The sequence below is a fragment of the Boleophthalmus pectinirostris genome, unplaced genomic scaffold, assembly GCF_026225935.1.
Source record: "Boleophthalmus pectinirostris isolate CB_2022bp ecotype Guang Dong unplaced genomic scaffold, ASM2622593v1 HiC_scaffold_15, whole genome shotgun sequence".
NCBI classification, from domain to species: domain Eukaryota; kingdom Metazoa; phylum Chordata; class Actinopteri; order Gobiiformes; family Gobiidae; genus Boleophthalmus; species Boleophthalmus pectinirostris.
The window spans coordinates 28045563-28066579 of record NW_026571070.1 but is presented as its reverse complement, the minus strand read 5'-3'; the positions used below and the strand labels follow the sequence as shown (position 1 = coordinate 28066579).

The following is a 21017-nucleotide window of genomic DNA, read 5'->3' as shown; positions in this document are numbered from 1 at the left end:
ATCAGATATGTGGCGAGGGTCTCGTCGTGTTCCCTGAGAACAGACAGAAGCCTCACCTCCTCTGGTGTGTGTTCTTAGGGCCGTGTGAATCTCGCCCGTGGCCGGTGTCAGATCTGGGCAGTACAGAGCTCACGGTGCTGAGCTTGTGGAGGGACCGTCGGGACAGCAGTGGCAGCGCGGCCAGCTCGGCCTACCTGAGCAGCAGCCTCTCCCCCTGCCTCTCCAGCCGCCGCTCCAGCCAGAACTCCACCCACCAGCGCCTCCACAACCGCAGCTCCACCGACTCCTACGACCCCATCTCCACCGACGCCTCGCGCCGCTCCAGCGAGGCCAGCCAGTGCGGAGGGGCAGGGGGCCAGGGGGGGTACTCTGGGGCAGGCTTAGGGGGCTCCCGAGGGTCTCTGAGTCTGACCCCGGCTCAGCACTACCACCTAAAGGCCAAGTACGCCGCAGCTACAGGGGGTCCGCCCCCCACTCCTCTGCCCAACATGAAGCCTCGCCTGGGGGCCATGGAAGACAACTCCAACCACCTGCCCCCTCTGGTGAGGCCGCAACGCTGCAGCGACACCAGTGCTCACATGGGCGCTCACGTGAGTGCTCATGTGGGTGCTCACATGGGTGCTCAGGTGGGCTACAGGAGGAGGGTGCCTTACCCCGGGGAGGGGCCCGTGAGTGGCGCCCGCAGAGCCAGTGACCCTGTGCGGACACAAGTGTATGATTCTGGAAACTTGCCCCCAATGCAGCGTTTCAACAGCCTTAACAACCTCCACCCTCTGCCCCCCCTCTCCCACCACCCAGCCCCTGACCCCCGCCTCAGCCTGCACTACGCTGGTGCAGAGGGCAGCTCACAGCAGCCCCCCACCCCCAGCATCGCGGAGCAGGCCGCTCTGGAGGCTCTGGCCATGGAGGACGGTGGGGCAGGGCTGCTGCTGGGAGAAGAGTGCATCCTCCCCGATGAGCTGGTGCAGTACCTGCACTCACAGGCCCAGGCAGAAGGGGACTACCTGCAGCTCCAGGACCAAGCAGCAGTGAGTCAAAGGGACTTCTGTCAGCCACAAGGGGGCGCTCTGGGACAGAGCGTGGTGTTCCCTCAGCACCAGGGAACAGAGAGAAGGAGTCCCAGCAAACTGCCCATCCAGTGGAACGAGGTGAGCTCTGGCAGTGCGGACATGTCTCCAGAGAGAGGACCTTACCCTCAGTGTGAGAGGTGGCCCAGTGCAGAGCACAAACCCTTTGGACGTTTCTCCAACATGGTTGTCCAACAGTGCCCCCCAGAGCTCCAGAGCCCCTGTGCCCAGAGCTCCTGCAGTGTGGCCCCAGTCGTGAAGACGGAGTCATCTCGGCTCCCGTGTATGGAGCTGAGAGGCTCCATACACGGGACATACAATAGTCTAAACTTTAAACAGCAGTCTGCTCATGGACCTCAGAAGCAGAACTACGCAGCCTCCTGTCATGTGGGAAACAATCTGGTACTAAACAGAACCATGGACAACCTGTGTGCACTGTCCCAAAGCTCAGGGCCTCCCCCCCACAGGCTGCCCTTCGTCCCCCGCCCCCCGGCCCATAGCAGGAACCACTCTGTGCGCAGCTACAACTCCCAGAGCTCTGAGAGGCCCGAGGGACTGCACCGTCTGCAGGGGGTCCTTCCACACAGGAGTCGGACCAGCTGCCCCGCACCTCTGCAGGGGTCTGGGGTCAAACTGGAGGCTCCGGACGATGGATACCTGGAGCAGGGCTTTGGGGAACTCTCCTTTGAGTGTGTGGAGAAACCGTCTCTGTGCCCTGTGCTGGAGGACCAGCTCGGCTCTGTGGAGGAGGGCACGGGACAGGAGGCCCTCCTCTCCCCCGCCTCAGACCAGGTGACCAGCACAGTGGAGGCCTCGGTGGGGGTCCTGGACGAGGCTGTGAGTCTGGACTTTGGGCTGATGCTGGAGGACTATGACCAGGGCAGTCTGGTGTCAGGGGTGCTCAGCCCCTCCATGTTCCAGGGAGCGTCCAGGACATCGTCCAGACTCACCACGCCTCACAGCTCTGCAGCCTACTCTTCTGGGGCCCCTGGTGCTACTATGGGCCCTGTGGCCCCTATGGCCCCTGGACTGAACAACATGGCCATAGGGGACATGAGCTCACTGCTCTCCAGCCTGGCGGAGGAGAGCAGGTTCCTGGCCATCCTCCAGTAGCCTGAGCCCGTCTGCTCTGGCCTCACGTGGACTGACACAAGGACACGCTCTGGTGTATGTGAAGATATGAACTTTTATTAAATGTTTATGAATTTATACAAATGTAAAAACAGGCCATTGCCAAACCATATATTTTGTAAATTGTCATCCCACAGATTTGGGATGTAACAAAGTGTATAGAGAAATGTTATATTCCTTTTATGGAATGAAGGCAGATTTGCAGAAGCCTTTGTTTGTATGACAGTATGAGCTGAGCCTAAGTCCTCTAACAGTATTTGTGTATCCTCACTGTTCCTGTTCACACTGGTGACCTGCATGAAACCACAGAGACACACTGAGCGCACAGACACAGCTCTGTCCAGGACCATCTTCTGTTTATGTTCTGTGCTCCAGACCTTTGGTGATCATCATAGTAACTCTCCACCCTGTGTACGAGGCCCCGCCTCCACACTCCTCCTAAAGTCTGCAAGGCTTCTTTTAGTCTGGTCTGTGTGCTACTGGTCACGGACTCTGGTCAGGGACTTTGGTCAGGTACTCCTGGTCAGGTACTCTGGTGTACAGTGTACATTCATACAGTTTTATTCTCTGCTCTTCTCGACAGTAGATGGACATTTCCTCTGGTGTCTGAAGAGGCTTGAAGTCATTGGTGCTTTGGTGCAGACTTAAATAGTACTTAATGTTTGTCTTCTGACCCACAGGTCCACAGCACATCCCATACTACTGTCCCAGTGACCATGTTTTTGTTTTTTTATAAAAAACATTTTGTATAGTTTTCTCTAAAGCTCTTAAATCCTTGTACTGCCAGTACTGCAGTAACAGTGGACAGTGTTATTACTCTGCAGGTGCAGACTGCAGTATTCAGTAGTTTACCTTCAGCGTTTGAGTCCGGTGAGGTACTATGATTTTTGTTGTTTTTTTCTTATTTTGGTACTTGAGATTGTGCATTGTTTGTTGAATCGTTTCCTTTAGACAAAGGGAATTCCATTGAGACGTGTGCCTTATGTATCTGCCTGTCCGTAACTCAGTATCACTGCCAACCCACCATTGTGAATCCTGAAATGTACAGAGTCCCATAGGCCGAAAACGATACACATGTTGTGACATTTCTATGAGAGAAGTGTGCTCCGCCGAGGTTTGCAAAAAGCATTGTATTGTATTTTGTTTTGTACTTTGTGTTCACATGTATTGTGCTCTTTTCTACGTACTGTGTACATACATTATTGTGTAGATTTAGCAGAAGATGATGATCATGGGGCCAAGAAGCTGTCTGAAAAAAAAAAAAAAACACCACCAGAGAGCCACTTTTATAACAACAAATGTTTGTATGGTTTTAATAAAAATATACTGGATTTTATGTGTCGCTATCTTCTTTTGACGAATAATGTTTTTATTATAATTATTACATTTAGACTAATTCTATTGTACATAATAATACAATAAATAATTTAATTTGATTAAATTCTACATTTTATTATTATTATTATTTTTATTTTTTTACCTAAATCTTATCTAAATTTAAATGTATTTTTCATAAGGGCCTTTGCAACGTAACCAGTGGAAATGAGGCTTAAAGCCTTTACTCCTATGTATTACTTTGAAGGGCAGATATAGTTGACAGTTATATACTGTATAGATACATACATAGACAGAGCGAGCATTGAAAACAGCACAGTGTCTGGTGATTAAATGAACAATTTAGATATCAAACCCAAACTTACGAAAAGGCCCTGTATCTACTAATGTCAACAACTTGTGCTTCTGGTGCCCTCTACTGGTCTAAGCACCACATTACAACCACTTTACTTCTGATGGCTGATCCTGAATGACTTACTTGGATACACTTTTTCCTTTCATAGCAGGCCACATTTCTTTAAGATCATGATGTCTGGCTTAAAATCCACCCTCACTTATCTTTCTATTAGACTTCTGCCTCTTACCTTGGGTTCATCCTGATCCGGTGTAAGTGCAGATAGGCCTTGCGTCACTGCTTTACACTCCGAAGGAAACGGGAATATTACCTAGGAGAGTCTCTTCAGGAGAGCAAAAAAATGGTGTAATCTTGTGGGTTGGTTAAGTCTTTTGGCGAGAGAGAGGATAAGAGGAAGAAAATGTTCCGATTGAGGACAAGATGGAGAGTGCAACGCTGGAATGACCCAAACCTGAGACCAGCTTCTTAGAACTGGACTAAACTTGTTTGAAATAGCTGATCTTACACAACTTTTGCATAATCCCTGATAAATATGAGTCTAAAATAACTCTAAATGTCAAATCCATTATTTTAAACCTGCATTAAGTAACTTCTGGTAGTCTGGTTCTGTTACCTGATGCCATATAGAATTTACCAGGGGTCACCTTTCCACAGATCTGACCTATAAGTTTAATGCCATATTGTTGAAAATTCCAGGAAAAGCAATAACATCACCATGGAGACAAGCACACAGTTGACTCTCCCCAAAAAAGTTTGCTACATTTTGTTACAATGAATTAAAAAAAAGAAAAATTTCAAATCTGTTTTACAATTGGAAACATTTTATTACAAAAATCTTTAACTGAAGGTGCCCCTTTCAGCGGCGTTTCCACAACTATTCTTTATTGAAATCACAAGATCGGTTTTACCACATTATGGAAAAACAGAAATCATACATAAACGACAGGACAGTCTGGACTATTTACAATTATGGTGGGAACGGTCACAGGTTCTGCTTTTCGGCTCAGCGGGAGGCACTTGGATTCGGCGAGCCTTACGAACACGAGCTTACGAACTTAAAACGGTGTCAGATCTGGTGGACTTCTTAATCCTTCGTTGTTGTTTTTTTGTGTGTGTGTGTACTTACATGAGGGACGTCGATGCATTTTTTACAGAGCATTTACAGTGACCCGAAACACAGCAAAACGAAGCATGCACCGTCCCACACTGAGACATGATTAAAAAAAAAACAACGCAACTAACCCCAACTGCGTCCGATTGTTAAAGCGAAAGTATTTACACACTTTTATGCCAGTTAACGCTAAAGTGGTGAACTGCATTGCTGCGTTATGAGGTGACGTGATGACTGCGGGTTGGCTACCGTTCAAGTGGTGGTATTTACAATAAAACAGTTCAGATTTCAAAGAAGAGGGTCAGATCTTTTCCTGTATGAACGGGTGCTGCAGGGCCTGGTTGATGCTGATTCTCTTGGCCGGGTCTAACATGAGCGTGCCGTCCAGTAAGTCCTTGAGCTGCATCACCTTCTTCCTTTGGTCCTCGGGCAGGCGTTGGCCCCCCACCATGTCCGACAGCAGGTCTTTGGTGGGGTTTATGGTGCTCATGACTGTTACTTTTTCCTGAGAGACGAGCACAAAGGGAGATACGTGAGAATACACTTCTAAAATTCAGAAAGTTTTTGCTATTAATTAAAATACACTGACATTTTTTTTAACCATAGACTTCAGTGAAATGCCTTGATCTTTTTCTGCAGTATACACAATAAACTAGGAGCTTATTTCAGTATGTGTTTCTTAATTTGTCCAGGAACTTGTGTGTAAGCAGTAGAGTAGCGGATGCACCAAACACTTTTGAATCCTTTGGTCACTGGTTCAAGACAGTTCCTGGTTTGAATTATTTTCTTTTTTTTAATTTTAAGTAAGGCCCTCAAAACTGCTAAGTGTGGCTGTAACCTAGTGCCTCAGCTCAATTTTATTTCTCTCCAGCGACTAGGTCAGGAATCAAAATACACTAGACGGTTCACAAAAACCCCAAAAGTGCAAGTTCGGGCACCAGCCAATCAGAGAAGAGCTGTATATTCTGTGTTGTCAACTTTTCCGAGATCGAGGATTTAAAGCCGGAATAAAGAGAATGTTTGGTGAATTTTATCAAGGGGAAAGACGTTATTGTCCTTCTTCCTACGGGATTTGGGAAAAGCTTAATATAACACTTAGCACCGTTAGCGAATTCTAATGCTGCGAGGTCAAACGGTTTCAAAGAAGTGAGACAAAGTGAAACCGGCTGATGAATCAGGCTGATAACCTAGGGACTGAATACAACATTTCTGTCACAAAAACCTTAATTTCCAAACAAACAAACCGCATGGCAATACAAAGAAAGAACAAAAATCTGAAAAAACAGTTTGGAAAAGTTGTACCAAGACGAGTGTTTACCCTTTCTGTCACTTTGTCCACTTCAATGTAGAGGAAGTTGAGGTTTGAGTCGAAGTGCTGGTCTTTGAAGAGGCCTTTGCGGATCATCTGAAACACAAGCGCACAGTTACATCACCTCTGTGTTCTCTGTGCTCTCTGTACTCTGAGCCCCGAGCACAGACCGAGCAGCAGGACCACGGAGCCGGTCTGATCTAAGCCGAGCCCGCCTCACCTTGTTGGGCATCTTGCCCTTGAGGTCCATGGCCAGTTTGAGCATGTGGTTGTTGGAGGATCCGGGCAGCAGGATCTTGCCGGTGTAAAGCTCGTACAGAGTGCAGCCCACAGACCACATGTCGATGCCGTAGTCGTAAGGCTTCCCTATGACTGCAGCAGAAGGACGTGAGGATCTCAGAGTAATAACAAAAGTAAATATTGTACACAAACAGACGTACTGATTTCTGGAGCTCGGTAGAACCTGCTGACCAGGTACGGCGTGATGTCATTATCAGCCACGTGAGACGCAGAGCCAAAGTCACACAGCTTCAGGATGGTCTTGGACTCATTCACCTGATCAAAGCAAACGTACTTAAACACAGATAATCGTGCTGCACTAAATATTCTACAGTGCCCACTAGAGACAGGAGGGGACAGTGCATGTTGAGCCCAGTTGGCCGTTGGACTAAATGCGAGACAATGTATCACCAACACTGGTCAGACTAAGGAGAAATGTACCATTAAATAATAAATAAAACCATGAGTCATTAGGCGTGTATCTGGTGTTACCAGTATATTATCAGGTTTGATGTCAGCGTGGAGGATGTTGCAGCGTTTGAGCAGTTTGAGAGCGAGGAAGAGCTGCTGGCTGTAGGAGCGCACGGCCTTTATGTGCAGCCCCACGTCTTTACCGTACTTCTTTAGCACCTCACGCAGGTTCATACTGAGGAAGAAGAGGAAGACAACAACTGTCAGAGGAGAGAGAGACAGAGAGGCTGTAGGAAACTAAAGACATGTCCTGTGCATCTATTTGTCGACTAAAAGGCCCCTGGAATTAACAAGAGTTTTCAAAACTATCTGGTACCACTGTCATAACTAGACCTTAATAAGACCACAGACCAGTCTAATCCCAGTCAGGAGCTTTAAGAGGTTAGGAGGGCATGTAGTTACTTAGCCTGAATTTAAGTCTTTTAATGCTTTATTAAGGTGCAGGTATTACAAAGTGCTACCCTCTTTATGACCTGGCCATATATTTGACCCCATGTACTGACAGAACAAGAAAAAGAACTGTAAATAGTATATCTGGAAGTAAAAAAACAGACAAATTCACGATTAAATCCCAAATCTCCAGCTAATCCATTCAATGCTTTCCTTCCTGCTGTGGTTTATATAAATCCTCATAATCCCAATAATATAAGTGGATGAATACAAATGGAGCAGAAAGGGAGTGTAGAGAGGAAAGTGTCAGACCTGAGCGGCTCAAACACCAGACACAAGTGCTGTTTGTGGTAGAAGTGTCTGAAGAGGCGCAGACAGTGGAACTTATCATCTGGATCTGCATCGTTCAGCTTCTTCAGGAACTCCAGCTCCTTCAGACCCGTCTTCTGCCTGTGGAGCACAAGTATTACATGTATTATACTGAACGCAATCATTAATCCCATTTAGAAACTGTCAGTTTGGTATTCTCATTTCTTTTTTAAAAACAAAATGGATTTTTTTATTGAGATGTTTAATAAAAGATAAAAGTAATAATAGAATTTTGAGCAGTATGTGAGATTTAGTAAAGCAAAGTGTCAGTGACAGTGTTACTCACATGAGCTCGTTGTTCCTGATGATCTTGACTGCCACCTCCTGGCCGGCTCGCGCAGTGTCTCTGGCTCTCACCACGTTACTGAACACTCCCTGACCCGTGTAACCGTACACGTCGTAACGTTTGTCCAGACTCTCCCCGATGTTCACTCCTGAAACATGAATAGACTCAGAGTTAAGAATCAAAGGGGAGTTTGTTTGAAATATCAAATGAAACTTGTCACAAACTAGACACTGTCAAAATATGATGAACATGTTTAAGTATAAAAAAGATTTCTGAACATGTTCAAACTAAAGTTCCAAGACTGAAAAAAAGAATAGAAGCTCAACAGGACATGAAACAAAAGTGCATGTGTTGCTGAAGCATTCAAGTGTCTGGTCTGTACAGAGAGGTTTTAGGTGAAGCACTATTGGACATTAGAGTGTCGTACTGTAGTATCCCTCGGCATCGGTCCAATTGTCCCTGAGGTTGGGGTTCTCCTTGAAGTCCTTCCCCACGCCGGCTCTCATCCTGGCACTCTGCACAATCAACACAATGTGGTTAGGCTGGCCAAAGCGTATTCTCTGTCTGTATAAAAGTGCGTTAAATAAATTCAAATTTGTTTGTAACATATTTCTCACTTTCTTAATGTATTACTAGCATTCTAATCATTCACCACGGTGAACTTATAAGCACTTTCCACAACTTTCAGAGGTCAGAGCAGAGTTTTACTGTCATACTAATGCCAACAACAACTAGCATGCTAACAGTGCATCTGCTGTACTTGGGATAAAAATGCTTTATAATTAGATGCAGACAGCAGGCAGTTTAAATGGCTTTATTTTGACACACCTTTGCAGTACAGTCCAGCCCCTTAAAAAAGGCCAGCTACCTCCAAGTGACACATCGTTTTGACCTACCTACTACTAAGCTCAACCTTTTATAATAGAGAACAGGGACAACTGTTGGCTGTTTGAATGATGACTACTGTTACCCGCCCCGATACTCACATCAAAGTCTGCTGCAAACATGTCGTCTGACTCTGTGAACATGTCGGGGGCCGAGGGCTTCTTTGGGTTCTGTCCTGTAATACAAGTGGACACGGGGTTAAAGAGGTGAGACTGTGGCCTGTCATGGTGTCTCATGTTGGAGGGACATACTCTGCACAGATCAACATGTTTATGCCCCACGAGCCACAAGCAGCCGGGCTTTGGGTACAAGCCAGCAGCTGAATGGACACATGACAGAGAGAACAGTGTTAACCGAGCACCACCAAGCACCACACCACTGCTAAATCACATCTAAGTTCTACAGAAAACCCACTCTACACCACGAATGCACGAGGTATTCCAGCCTCTAGAGTTAGTACACGAGGGCTGCCAGAGTCATTGCAATGAAATGATCACCATTACAAAACTGGAAAAGTTGCAATGATTACAATTTGCAAACTGAGGATGCACCGATCCAGTTTCTTATGTTCCAATATGGATGTCGATTCAAGGGTTTAAGTATCTGCTGATACCAGATATCAACAGATACCACAGCAGAGACTGAAAATATGATTAATTTCCATTAAACACAAATGGTGTATAAGAAACCTAACTCCAAATGTGTTTTGTAACTAATTTATCATAAAAAGTAATTTCAAACCAACTTTGATTTTAATATTACAAGCGTTCTGGGCCAATATTGGTAACTAAATTGTCTTATTACACCAGTTTATATGCCTAAATGGGATAATCTGAACTGATATCTTGAGAAAGATACCTGATCAATAAAAATTCTCAATATCGGCACCCATACCAGTATTTTATCAGTGTATCCCCATTGCAAACCTAAGAAACTCCACAAAGAGTTCTGACCTACACATGAGTAACTTTTCTGAAATCTTAAACTAGTGATGTGGTCAGAATATATTTATATTTATATATTTTCAAGGCAAAAAAGCAGATTTCTGTTGTTACATCTGACCTTCTCATGAACCTAATATCACCTGACACAAAGAAACAGAACAGAAAGAGCCCAAGTCCTTCCTGCAGCCGCTCCCACTCCCTGGAACTCAACTCTCACTGGCCATTTGGCATTACTTTTGGACACAGAAATACCAGCCCTGTGTAGCACTTCAATGTGTGTCAGAGCTGCTGATATGTTTTATAACTGTTCTATTTGACTAAACCAGTATCAGTTACTGTACATTTCTCTCAGCTCTTGAGCCTGGTGGTCTTATAAAGGTGCTGGTAAAGCCATACCTTCCTTCTCCTGGGCGATGAGGTTGTATTTGGCCTTGACGCTGGCCTCAAACGTGTTGATGTTCTCCCTCTCGTACTCCTTCACATCGGCGGCCGCTCGCTCCAGGATGTCGTCAGGTGAAGGCGAGCGGCTGCGGCTGCTGCTCTGAGGGCTGGTCGGCTCTGATGCCATGTTGGAGTCCTCGTTCTGAATCTTGTATTTCTGTTAAAACATGGAGAGGTTAATTATCTACTCATCTTGCGGTAATACACCAGTCTTATTATCTTTTCAAATACTAGCAATATACTTTCATAAAAACAGCAGAAAAAATGAAATAAAAACAAACCTGAACAATGGCCATACGCTGCTGTCTGCGCTGTTCAATCAGAGCCTCTTCATCGATCTCCTCTCCCTCAAAGTCCTCCAGCCTTGTATAAAACAGTTCAGTTTAAGAGCACAGCCTGCAGTGTAATTCAGTGCACACAGGATTCATTACTCACACATCATCCTCTGAGGACTCCTGCTCCACTTTCATCCCCTCTGACAGACTTCCTTTGAACTTGTCTTCATCCCGGCTGCGTCTCCTCCTCCTGTCCCTGTCCCGGTCTCTGTCCCTGTCTCGAGACAGAGACCTCCTGTACTGCCGGGGCCTGCCGTACCGGTCCCTCTCATCAGACCTGTGGGATTTAACATGACACTGTGTCACATTACAAACCTGCTGTAGGGCTTTAACGCAACAAAAGGCTCTTCAGGTAAACAGACCGTGTTGACAGACGAGCTTATTCAAGTGTTATTCACCTGTGCCTGAGAGGAGACCTGCTCCTCCTGCGAGGGGAAGAGCGAGAGCGTCGCCGTGGAGACGGGGACCGCCTCCTCAGAGGAGAGCGGCTCGGCCTGCGCCGGATCGGAGCCCTGGGACTGGCCTCTCTGGAACGCTCTCTGGCAGAGCCCACTTCAGCACGAGCGCGCTTTCTGAAACAGCAGAGCACATGTCAGGAGAGAAGAACACAGCCTTACATAATGTGTGTCATACACAGTAACAGTTTGGGGGGGGTGCCATTTTTAACAAACCCCATCAGAGCACACCAAATGCAGGGGGTGAATAACCTTTGTTTGGCAAAATGGTTTGTTTCATGTTACTCAAGATATTTTTAAAAATACTGCTCACAAAACATAAAAAGAACAGTCAAGAAGTCTCTTAATATATGTTAAAGATAAAGAATCAAAATTTAATTTTTATTTTGTTTTTGAAAAGGCAGTAACAATGTGACCCATGGTTCACACGATGCAAACTTATTTTTATCATCAGATTGAATTACAGGATGAATAAAAATATTTTGACTGTTTTGAACAAAACTGGGCTGTGCTGAAGGTACTGAATATTCCCCTCACACATGCGCAGGAACATTCAGAGCTTTCAGTACCACCCTCTGGAGAATCTTTCCGGGATTCATAGAACTGTAGTTACACACGTAACTTTAGTATTAAATAGATGTAAATAGTGAGTGGAGACTGACCTGACGGGAGACTCCTGCCTGTCCTCTCTCCTCCTGGTGTCTGGAGAGCGGCTGCGTCCTCTTCGTGGGGGCGACCGTGTCCTGGAGGGGGAGCTCTGTTTGGACGTGCGGTCGGAGGCACTGGCGGCGGGGGGCTGGTCCCTGTGTCGGGGTGAAGTGCTACGCCTCCTGCCTGGGCTGTGAGCTCGCCTGTGGGGGGAGCGATTCTCTTTCCCAGAGGAAGCATCCTTTGAGGGGGACTTGGCCGGTCTTTTGTCCCGGTCCACCTCAGAACGACTAGACCGCTCCCTACCTGTAGACCTGGACCTCCGGGCTTTGTCGTCCCTTGTGGGAGAGGAGCGTTTGTCAGTGCGGCTGGCCTTGGGTTCAGCTCTGGACGGTGATGTCCGGCTGCGCTCCTTGGACCTGTCAGTGCTGTCTGTGAGCTTTCTGTCTCGTGACCTGCTTCTGTCCCTGCCTCTGTCTTTAGCCCCTGACTCCTTGGTGCTTTTAGAGGCCTTGTCCCTGGTCTCCTTTGGCGGTTTGTCTGCAGATTTACTGCGACTGCGCCGTTTGGAGCTGGACTTTGTGGCCTCAGGTGAGTCCCGTTTGGATTTGACATTTTTGCCGGCTCTGGGTGAGACGGCTTTCCCTGAGCTGCTCCTCTGCCTTTGCTCTCCGTTTCGCAGCCGTGCTTCAGGGTCCTCCTCAGAGCCGGAGTTATAACCCTGAAGGATGAGGCCCATCCCCGACTGGACCTTCCCCTCCATCAGCTGACTGTCCAGCTCGGCTTTGATCATGGCCCTCTGCTTCTCCAGGTCCTCCAGCAGCGCCCGGTCATCCAGGCTGGGGTTTCCAGAGGAGGGAGAGGACTCAGCCTTCCTGTGGGCAGCAGACGGGGAACCCTCTTTGCGTTTGTGTTTCCTGTGCTTGTGGCGGTGTTTACGTTTACGCTCTTTATCTTCATCAGAGGCATGTTTGTGCTTTTTGTGCTTGCTCCGGTGCTTGTGTTTCTTCTTCTTGTGTTTCCCGCTGCTGCTGCTATGGTGTTTACTGTCCCCCTCGGTCTTCTCACCATTGGTCTCAGCCTCCTCCTGGAACAGATAAATGCATTAAATCCTCTGTAACTTGTATATAAATGTAATGTTAATCATGAAACAACATTACATTAATTATGACTGATTTATGTAACATACCTCTTCCTCCTCCTCTTCAGATACACCACCACTGTCCTCATTTCCACTTTGGTCACGGATTTCCACATCTTCCTTCCTGTAATATTTATAATAGAGCCCAACTTAAACATCAATAACATAATACATACTTACAATATATACCTATTGGTATTAATCTGTAGAGCTAAACAAATGAAAACACTGACTTAAGACAAACTTGATCAACAACGGAAATTACTTGGACACATCACAATATAATACAAAAAGTAAAAATATAAATGGCAATAATACAATCTAAATAAGTAGCAAAAAAATAGCAAGAGCCTGCTCATGAAACCAATGACAACAGACAAACATAAGCTGTCATCTGCTCAACGACACAGCGTCAACAAAACGAACACAAAGTTGAATCCACGTGTAGCTGATGTTCAGCCATAAAAAAGGAGAAGCGCTGAAGAGAGACAAGGTGCGAACCCCATCATCCACCTGACAGCTCTCATGTAAACACGGTGTGCTGTGAGCCAACTGAGCACAACTATTTAAAAAGCGCTTTTCAACACAGAACTCTACACAGGTTATAGAGCTTTGCAATAATTTCAGTTTCAGTTGGTTATTAACTTTAGAGGAGAAGTGCTCCTAAACAAACCCGCCAATACACAAAACTCATTAGCCCGTGTGTGCTAAGAGCGGAGGACAAACTTAGAGCTAGGTTACCCCATTAGCCAGAGGCTACTAAAGCTGGAAATGTCCTCAGTATCCGCCAGTGATTTAACAGGACCTATCGGGCATGTGCCTTTACAGGTGACAATGAACAATGTCACTTATGGCCGACGGCATCCAGTCCAGTAGTTGTGTTAGAATGGCTGAAGTATTAGCTCGGCGGCTAGGAGCTAACAGCTTTAATGAACCGATGGTAAGAAGTGGCTAACCCCGGCATCAACGTGAGCCGCCTGCCGCTCTCCCTCAGCCCGCACACTCAGATCTAACATACCGGTGTATGTAGACCAAGGACCGAGCCTAGCGCGGCTCATCAACATGCTATAAGAATAATAAAGTCACTTACACGTGCTCGTTGCCATTCTTCATCCTTCTGTTCGTGATCTCCATCTGCACGTCCGCCATTTTCCTCAGCTGAGGACGCTTCTTCTACGACTGTTTTACAACCATACTACAGCGTGCACCAGGGACGCGCTCTCTGCTGTCCTGGAGGGAGCATAACACTAGTGTTCACGCTAGTGTACCCTTTATCCCCACAAGAGCGCGCTATTGCAGCGCACAAAATACACTCCGTTTTCACAGGCATACAGAGAAATAATGTTTTAAACTAGAGTCAGTCATTTCTCAAACACAGGTAGATAGGCTACATCGACAAAATTGAAAAATGAATGTCGTCATTAGTTTGTAGTTTTTCAGTTAGCCTTTGCGGAATACCAAAAGGCTGCACTCAGCTACGTAGGCCTGACCTTTACATGCCATGTCACAAAGATTTTAAATATCAAAAGTGACACAATATGTCATTATGCTAAACTACCTTGGCTATTTTACTATGCATAACTTGTGAATGCAGTCCTGTCAAGACAAAAAAATAAATAAAAATCTGCTCAAGTGCGCTCACCCTTAACCCTAGCCCTTACCCTTGCTTCCTTCTCCTTGATTCCTCTCCTCGATCCTCCATCCACCAGTCAAATACACCATATTAAGTGGTGTCCCAAAGCTCAGAGGAGGTAAGGGAACGAAACCACAGAGGAAACATTATTTGTCTCAGTGAGTTTATTGTTGCTACAACTTAAATACCAGGACAGCAGCAAAGGATATTTGACAACTAGAAAAGGTTGTCCTATTCACCCTCAGCCTGTGTCTCCTCTGTGGGTGGGTCTTCCTCACCCATTTCCTGCAGAATTGAGAAGAGGAATCAAGGAGAAGGAAGTGAGGAAAAATAAATGAGATGTACCTCATAAACAACCACATCAGTGAAAAGAAGTGACTTCCAGTCTTCCATGTGGGGGTTATGTACTTGACCAGTCACAGCATCAGTCTCTTCTTACATTATCTTCAGAATTTCAGAGAAAAATGATGAAGACATTCCCAGCATATTTGATCGTGGAGCTATTTGGGAAAACAGGTTTAGTACTGTAGACTATAATTTTCATAGAACTCACTAGGTGCATCTTTCTCCAGTGTTCTCCATTTCTGATTCTCTAACCATAACCCCTGACGGCTTTGTAAAAAACTGTAAAGGAGCTCATTCGGTGAAATCTTCTCCTTGGTCCACTAAAGCTTCCTTCACAGGGTCAGAGCGGTATGTGCCCATGTACACAATGGTTTTGTTAGGTGCATTTTTGTCCATGATCATCAGGTTTCCAACAGGAGGAGCCAAATGTCCTGGAGGTAACTTGCCTAGCACACAAAATATCCATAAGAGAAGTAGCACAAGCAAGCCAGAAGATCATGACTTCATCTAAAAATCTGTACTCAAAATTGCATCCATGTTGTAAATTATTAGGCCTACGAAATCAGAAGCAGCAGTGTGAGCAGTGAGGTAGTTACTCAACATTTTAACTCAGAAGAGGAAAAGTGGCAACGTAAATAACTTCATTTCAATCAAAGCAAACAGATGATCCTGTCAGGGGCACTGCTGATGCTGTGAGGATGCAGTGATAACACCTACGGGACATTTTCACATGGCAAGTACAGTAAAATGCTTTAGGAGGCACTTTAAAATGGTTAATCATGACCGACGGCAGGCAACACACTTTTTGTTGTTGACCCTATAAATCTAATGTATTATTTCTCCATATAAGACGTGAGGGTCTTTTGTATCCACAATACAATACAGCCATGTCCATGTGGGCCAACAGATGCTATTGAGGGCAAGTGAAACGAGCAGTATATTAACCCAGTGTCAGCGCAGGTCCTGCCTTCTCTTCCATGCTTTGTTTACATGTAGAGCCAAGGACAAAATTACGACACAAAATGGAGAGTTTGCCTGAGTGCACACTGCTTTTACGTGGAGGAGAATCGCCCATTGGTGTCAGCGCAGATGTTCCTTGCAGCCTGACAGATGTAGCCAGTCTTAACTTATTTTGTCCTGAAGAGATTTACGCCTGTGTTATGTGGAGTTTTCTGTGAGAACTGGTTAAGTACCACTTTGACTTTATCACCATAAAGAGAAGAAACTATTGTCCGCTGGAATAAAGCCAACTAGTTTCACAATGTCACACTATTTTAGCTCACTTTTTTCTTTATTTTTCTTGATTGTCTTCTTAAAGCAAGCAATTCCGAGGTATGATCAAAAGCCAAGTGTTATTATGGAGATTAAAGCGATCCAAAGTGCATTTCAGTGTCAAAACCTACATCCAACAGTGTGTCATGTCACGCTAACATCTTGAACTACACTGATGCCAAGATCTACTGGCATGGCACACAGAGCTCTTACCAAATCAAATGACGAAGATAAGATGTGGTAAGTTATTTGATTGCTCCAAAATGCATAGTCGTGACTCGTGCTTAACTGTGGGTAGTAAAGTAGTACCATGTGGAAATACAAGCCCTTTTAATAATAATAATAATACCTTATTTGGCTTTACAGTACCTGCAAATAAATAAATGTATTGCAAAAAGTATATTAATAAGAATAAAAAAGAAAATATTAACATTGGCTCTTACCACTTGCAGCTTGATTTTTAGGTCGAGCTGCATGTGGTTTTCTGTTTCTAGAATGTGGTGATGTCACGGCCCAGATGGGGGCAAAATCCAGTGTTTCCTATTGATTACACGGTACTTTCATGAGAAATATCCAAAAACTAGATTCACAAGTGTTGAACATGATCATTTCTAATAGTGACTAGCCTTTAAACCAGGGGTGGGTAATTATTTTTTCCATGGGGCCACATGAGAAACTGAAAATACTGTGGAGGGCCAGGCCACAATGCTTCACTCAATTCTGCATAATATTAATTGTATTTCTTTATAAAAAGCAGTAAAAGCATTGTTTTGACGAGCTGGTCAGACTGGTAAGAGTTTATGTTATGACTAAACAATGAAAAAGACAGGCTGTCTTACAAAAGTTATAATTTAAAAAGCACCTTTAGCTTAGGTAAAATGATAAAATACGTTTATTTTGTAATTACCTGGTCCCTGAAGGGTTGACCAGATTTTGTATTCACCCTGTATGTCTGTGTGTCTGTCCACAATTTGTATTCACCCTGTATGTCTGTGTGTCTGGTCCATAATTCTGCCATTTATGGACCAATTGTCACCAAATTTGGTATTTGGGTCAAGCCCCCGTGCCCGAGGCAGCAAAAAAAGTTTGGTGAGGATTCAAGGTCATTTGAGGTCACATGGGTCAATTGAAAAGTCACGGCATTATAAAGGATAGGCAATTTCGGCAATTTCTGAACTATCTGCGGCCTAAAATATTCACCCAATCATCATACAAGTTGGCCCACACATAACCGGGGTACACTGGATCTTAGAGGTTGAAACCGGTCAAGGTCACTTGAAGGTCTAGGTAACCAAGGTCAAATATGTGTTTTAGGTCAAAACTGTGAAGAATCAAGCTAGAGCAACAGGAGTGGTCTCAAAATTTCAGAAAAATTATTATCTATTTATAATTCTATGCATTTGTATAGTAAAATATTAATAGTTTTCAAGATAATCACTAATTAGAACAGTTCCTTTCTCTTTCAGTGTAGCCGTTAAAATTCTAATTGGAACGAAAATAATTTCCATTTCTTCTTTTTCTGGTGATACACAACACAGAACTAACATATACGCAACTCATAAAAAATGACATTTTGGTAACACGTTAGTAAACACAGCCATTCTCATGTGTGACCAATATCACACAAATGTTCATGGGCCTGTGCAGATACACACATTACATTGCGGATATAACGATCATGTAATATAGGCTGGGCTCCTCATAAGCTGCTTCTGTGGTGATGAACTGACCCCATCGATGCCTCACGGGGAACTAGGTTGCTATCTCTGCGCTTGTTCCAAATGAGCTTAAACGGGCCGGTTGGTGTCAATCAAAGGGCCTTAAAGGGTCAATGTTTCACCATTTTAATAATGTTGTTCCATCGTCACAAACATACACAGCTATATTTTGTTTAAGTCACACGTTTAACACACAAATGCTGTATATTCACCATGTTCTTCTCTCAAACAGAAAACACTCCACCTTGTGATGCCATATGTCAATACAGGAAGTGCTCCATTGTGTTTTTAAACTCCATACACCTTCACTTGAATCATTTGTGATTCACTACATGACATCACAAGGTTAAATTTTGAGCTTTGGAGATGTAGACAGACTAATCTAAAAGGTTACTCAAGCATGTGTGAATGAAACAAAACACAAAGGTATGTTTTTATGAGCTTAGTAACAACATTTTAACATGACTTAAAGCTCACAAGAATCCATTTTGACTAAGATAGGACCTTTAATACTGGACAGAAGAATATTGTGGTGTTACCTGAAACCAAGTTGTATTTCTACTAATGTGACTAATACACACACACAAAAAGCTAAAATGTTTCACAATCTATACTCTTAATGAGTAACCTGTGAGTTACATAAGTTGGCCTTCACTGGTGGCGGTAAAGTCCAGTGGCCAGTCCGTTTTTCCATTTAGATTTTCAGAGGAATTACACAGGAACGCATGAGGTTTGGAGACCGTATATGCTGACGCGGTGAATGAAGCAAAACCACAAATGGAAATGCTGTTATTGCTCCAAGATGAAGCACTTATGATCACGGTGTAGTAATAAAAAAAATATTAGTTGCATCTTTTGAGAAGTGTAAGTTTCTGTGAGATCTTTGGTTGTTTTGTTTTCTTAATCTCTAGACTTTCCGTATAGTTAAACAAATTGCGCTTCTACACTGTTGCTGGTAATTTATTTAAGTCAATATGAAAATCGATGGTGAATACATTCCATCTACTGTATAATTTTACATAATTATAAGGTTAGGTTTGCCAACTCTCGGATACTTGCAGAGCTCAGCGTTTTCAGCCTAAAAGTCATGCATGCATTGTTTGTTAATTCATACAACAAATATTCAATTCTGAGAAGGGAGAGTAGCACAGGGGATAACTGGGTCACCTACTGACCAGAATGTTGATGGTTTGATTCCACTTCATCTTAGCACAGGCTGTTGTTGTGTCCTTGGGCATGACATTGGCAACGGGTGCAACAGGAGGACTGCCTGGCAAAAAAACACAAGGCAAGGTGAGTTTATTTGTATAGCGCAATTCGTACACAAAGTAATTCCAAGTCCTTTACAGAATAAGAAATACATTAAAATCACATTACAAAGGAATCTAAACATAAATAATCATCATGAAATTAACAAAGAGAGAGAGAGAGAGACATTACATGAGAAGGAAAAGAGCAGAATAAAAACTTTTCAATCATTTTGAGCCTGGATTTAAACAAGACAGATAATATTCCTTTAATAGTTAAAGAGAATCGACTTTTTGGATCTTTCTACCATGCTATAAAGTTGTTTACCTTTTAAGTCATCCATGTATCTTTGAGTAATCTTGTGATCTCTCCTGAGCCCTATTTAAACCCTCCTTAGTGTTAAAAGCCTGCAAGCCTACGTCATTTATGCTCCCATACGGCAATTTTCCATAAATATAAAAAAACATCATACAAAATAGTGCACTACAACTTCACAAACTTGATGCTGTGTGTTGTAGATTCATGGAGAATCAAAAACTAAACTGAAACTTATTTTTTTCTGATGTTTTTCGGCAGAACATGGTAAAAGGGAACATGGTGACCTTATGTTTTAGCAGTTAGTACCACATAGAAGTGTACCGTATTTTCCAGACTATTAAGTTGCACCAGCCAAGAAATGAGCAATGAAGAAGAAAAAAATATATACGTTGCACCGGACTATAAATCACACTTTTTGGGAAAAAGAACTAACATTTCATCTTGAAAGGCAAGTTATAGTAATAACAACAGAATAGAGAACAACAGGCTGAATAATATGTTAACGTAAAATATTAACAGTTATTCAGATAATTACAGCATAAACAACATAACATAAGTTTATCAAACTCACGATCTCACTTCAAATCACTAAATCCATTGAATTCTTCATCCTTGGTGTCACTTCTGCACGACCTCTGGAGATAAACCATAGATCCATGAGGTAAACAGGTACCTCATGAATCTAAACAGGTAAACTTCTGCGTAGCTCTCGTCAGACTCAGCTGATGCCGAGTCTGACGACAGTATGGTTTTGACTATCATTGAAGTTCAGGCTTTGTCGATTCATCCGGTGACTTCCAGGAAAGTTACATGGCACACTCGCCAAGTTGCTGAGAAGCTGTGTTCTCCATCCCCGCTTTCCACCAGTCAATCACAAGTTTCTCGCTCACTCCGAACTTTTTTTCTGCTGCTCGATTACCGTTTTCGGCTACATATTTCACTATTTGAAGCAAGACAGCGGCTATTTCTGCAAGAGACATGCACAGCAGAGTGAAGTGATGGTGGTACAGGAGTAACAGGAGTACTAGATACTGACACACAAACCTAGAGTGCCCTCACGCGGCTGTCAGTGTGAACATTCTAATATATAAGTCGCAGGACCACCCAAACCATGAAAAAAAGTGCGACTTATAGTTTGAAAAATATGGGTAATACTCCCTCTTTAAGAAATTGATCTATCCTGCAATCAGAGCAATGCCACAAAAAATAACAATATATATACATTTTATTTTTATCCAAGAGGGGGAACACAAAAAATACTCGTTTGGATGTAGTTTCACTGTAAAAATGTAGAAATAAGATGCACCATTATGTCATAAAAGGTCCACTTACGCTTGTTCAGACCATGGTAGTTACAGTTTACTCCCTCTCCTACCGTTATAGATGCACTTACAGCTGGGGTTATTTGCAATTAACATGCTATTTCCTGTCATGTATTTGTAAGGGCCACTTTGACATTAGCAATAATTAGCTGAATCGTCTTTATTTGTGTTACTGGAAGGGATTTTTATGGCTTCCCTCCATCATTAAA

At 43.9% G+C, this 21017-nt stretch overlaps 2 protein-coding genes across 3 annotated transcripts in view; one reads left to right on the top strand and one right to left on the bottom strand.

Moving 5' to 3' along the window:
• The window catches only part of gli3 (GLI family zinc finger 3), a 146340-nt gene extending 142863 nt beyond the window's left edge, over positions 1-3477 (top strand). Inside the window, exon 15 of the mRNA XM_020930739.2 lies at positions 79-3477. Within this exon, the coding sequence (XP_020786398.2) occupies positions 79-2180 (2102 nt within the window). The 3' untranslated portion in view covers positions 2181-3477. The remainder of the gene's footprint in view (positions 1-78) is intronic.
• A 1214-nt stretch (positions 3478-4691) lies between these two features.
• On the bottom strand, positions 4692-14629 carry prpf4bb (pre-mRNA processing factor 4Bb). 2 transcript variants are annotated; one of them, XM_055151055.1, is made up of 17 exons: positions 14614-14629; positions 14043-14182; positions 13001-13076; positions 11826-12895; positions 11107-11280; positions 10809-10985; positions 10655-10736; positions 10329-10530; positions 9090-9163; positions 8531-8618; positions 8104-8251; positions 7761-7898; positions 7080-7233; positions 6749-6863; positions 6529-6680; positions 6318-6404; positions 4692-5504 (listed from the first exon to the last, which is right to left on the bottom strand). In XM_055151055.1, exons 2-17 carry the CDS (start codon positions 14099-14101, stop codon positions 5301-5303), a joined length of 3000 nt encoding a protein of 999 aa, XP_055007030.1. In that variant the 5' UTR covers positions 14102-14182; positions 14614-14629; the 3' UTR covers positions 4692-5300. The 2 variants fall into 2 exon arrangements, with proteins under 2 accessions (XP_055007030.1, XP_020786421.1); XM_020930762.2 differs by having other exon boundaries at positions 11826-12898; positions 14614-14628.
• Positions 14630-21017: the final 6388 nt, after the last annotated feature.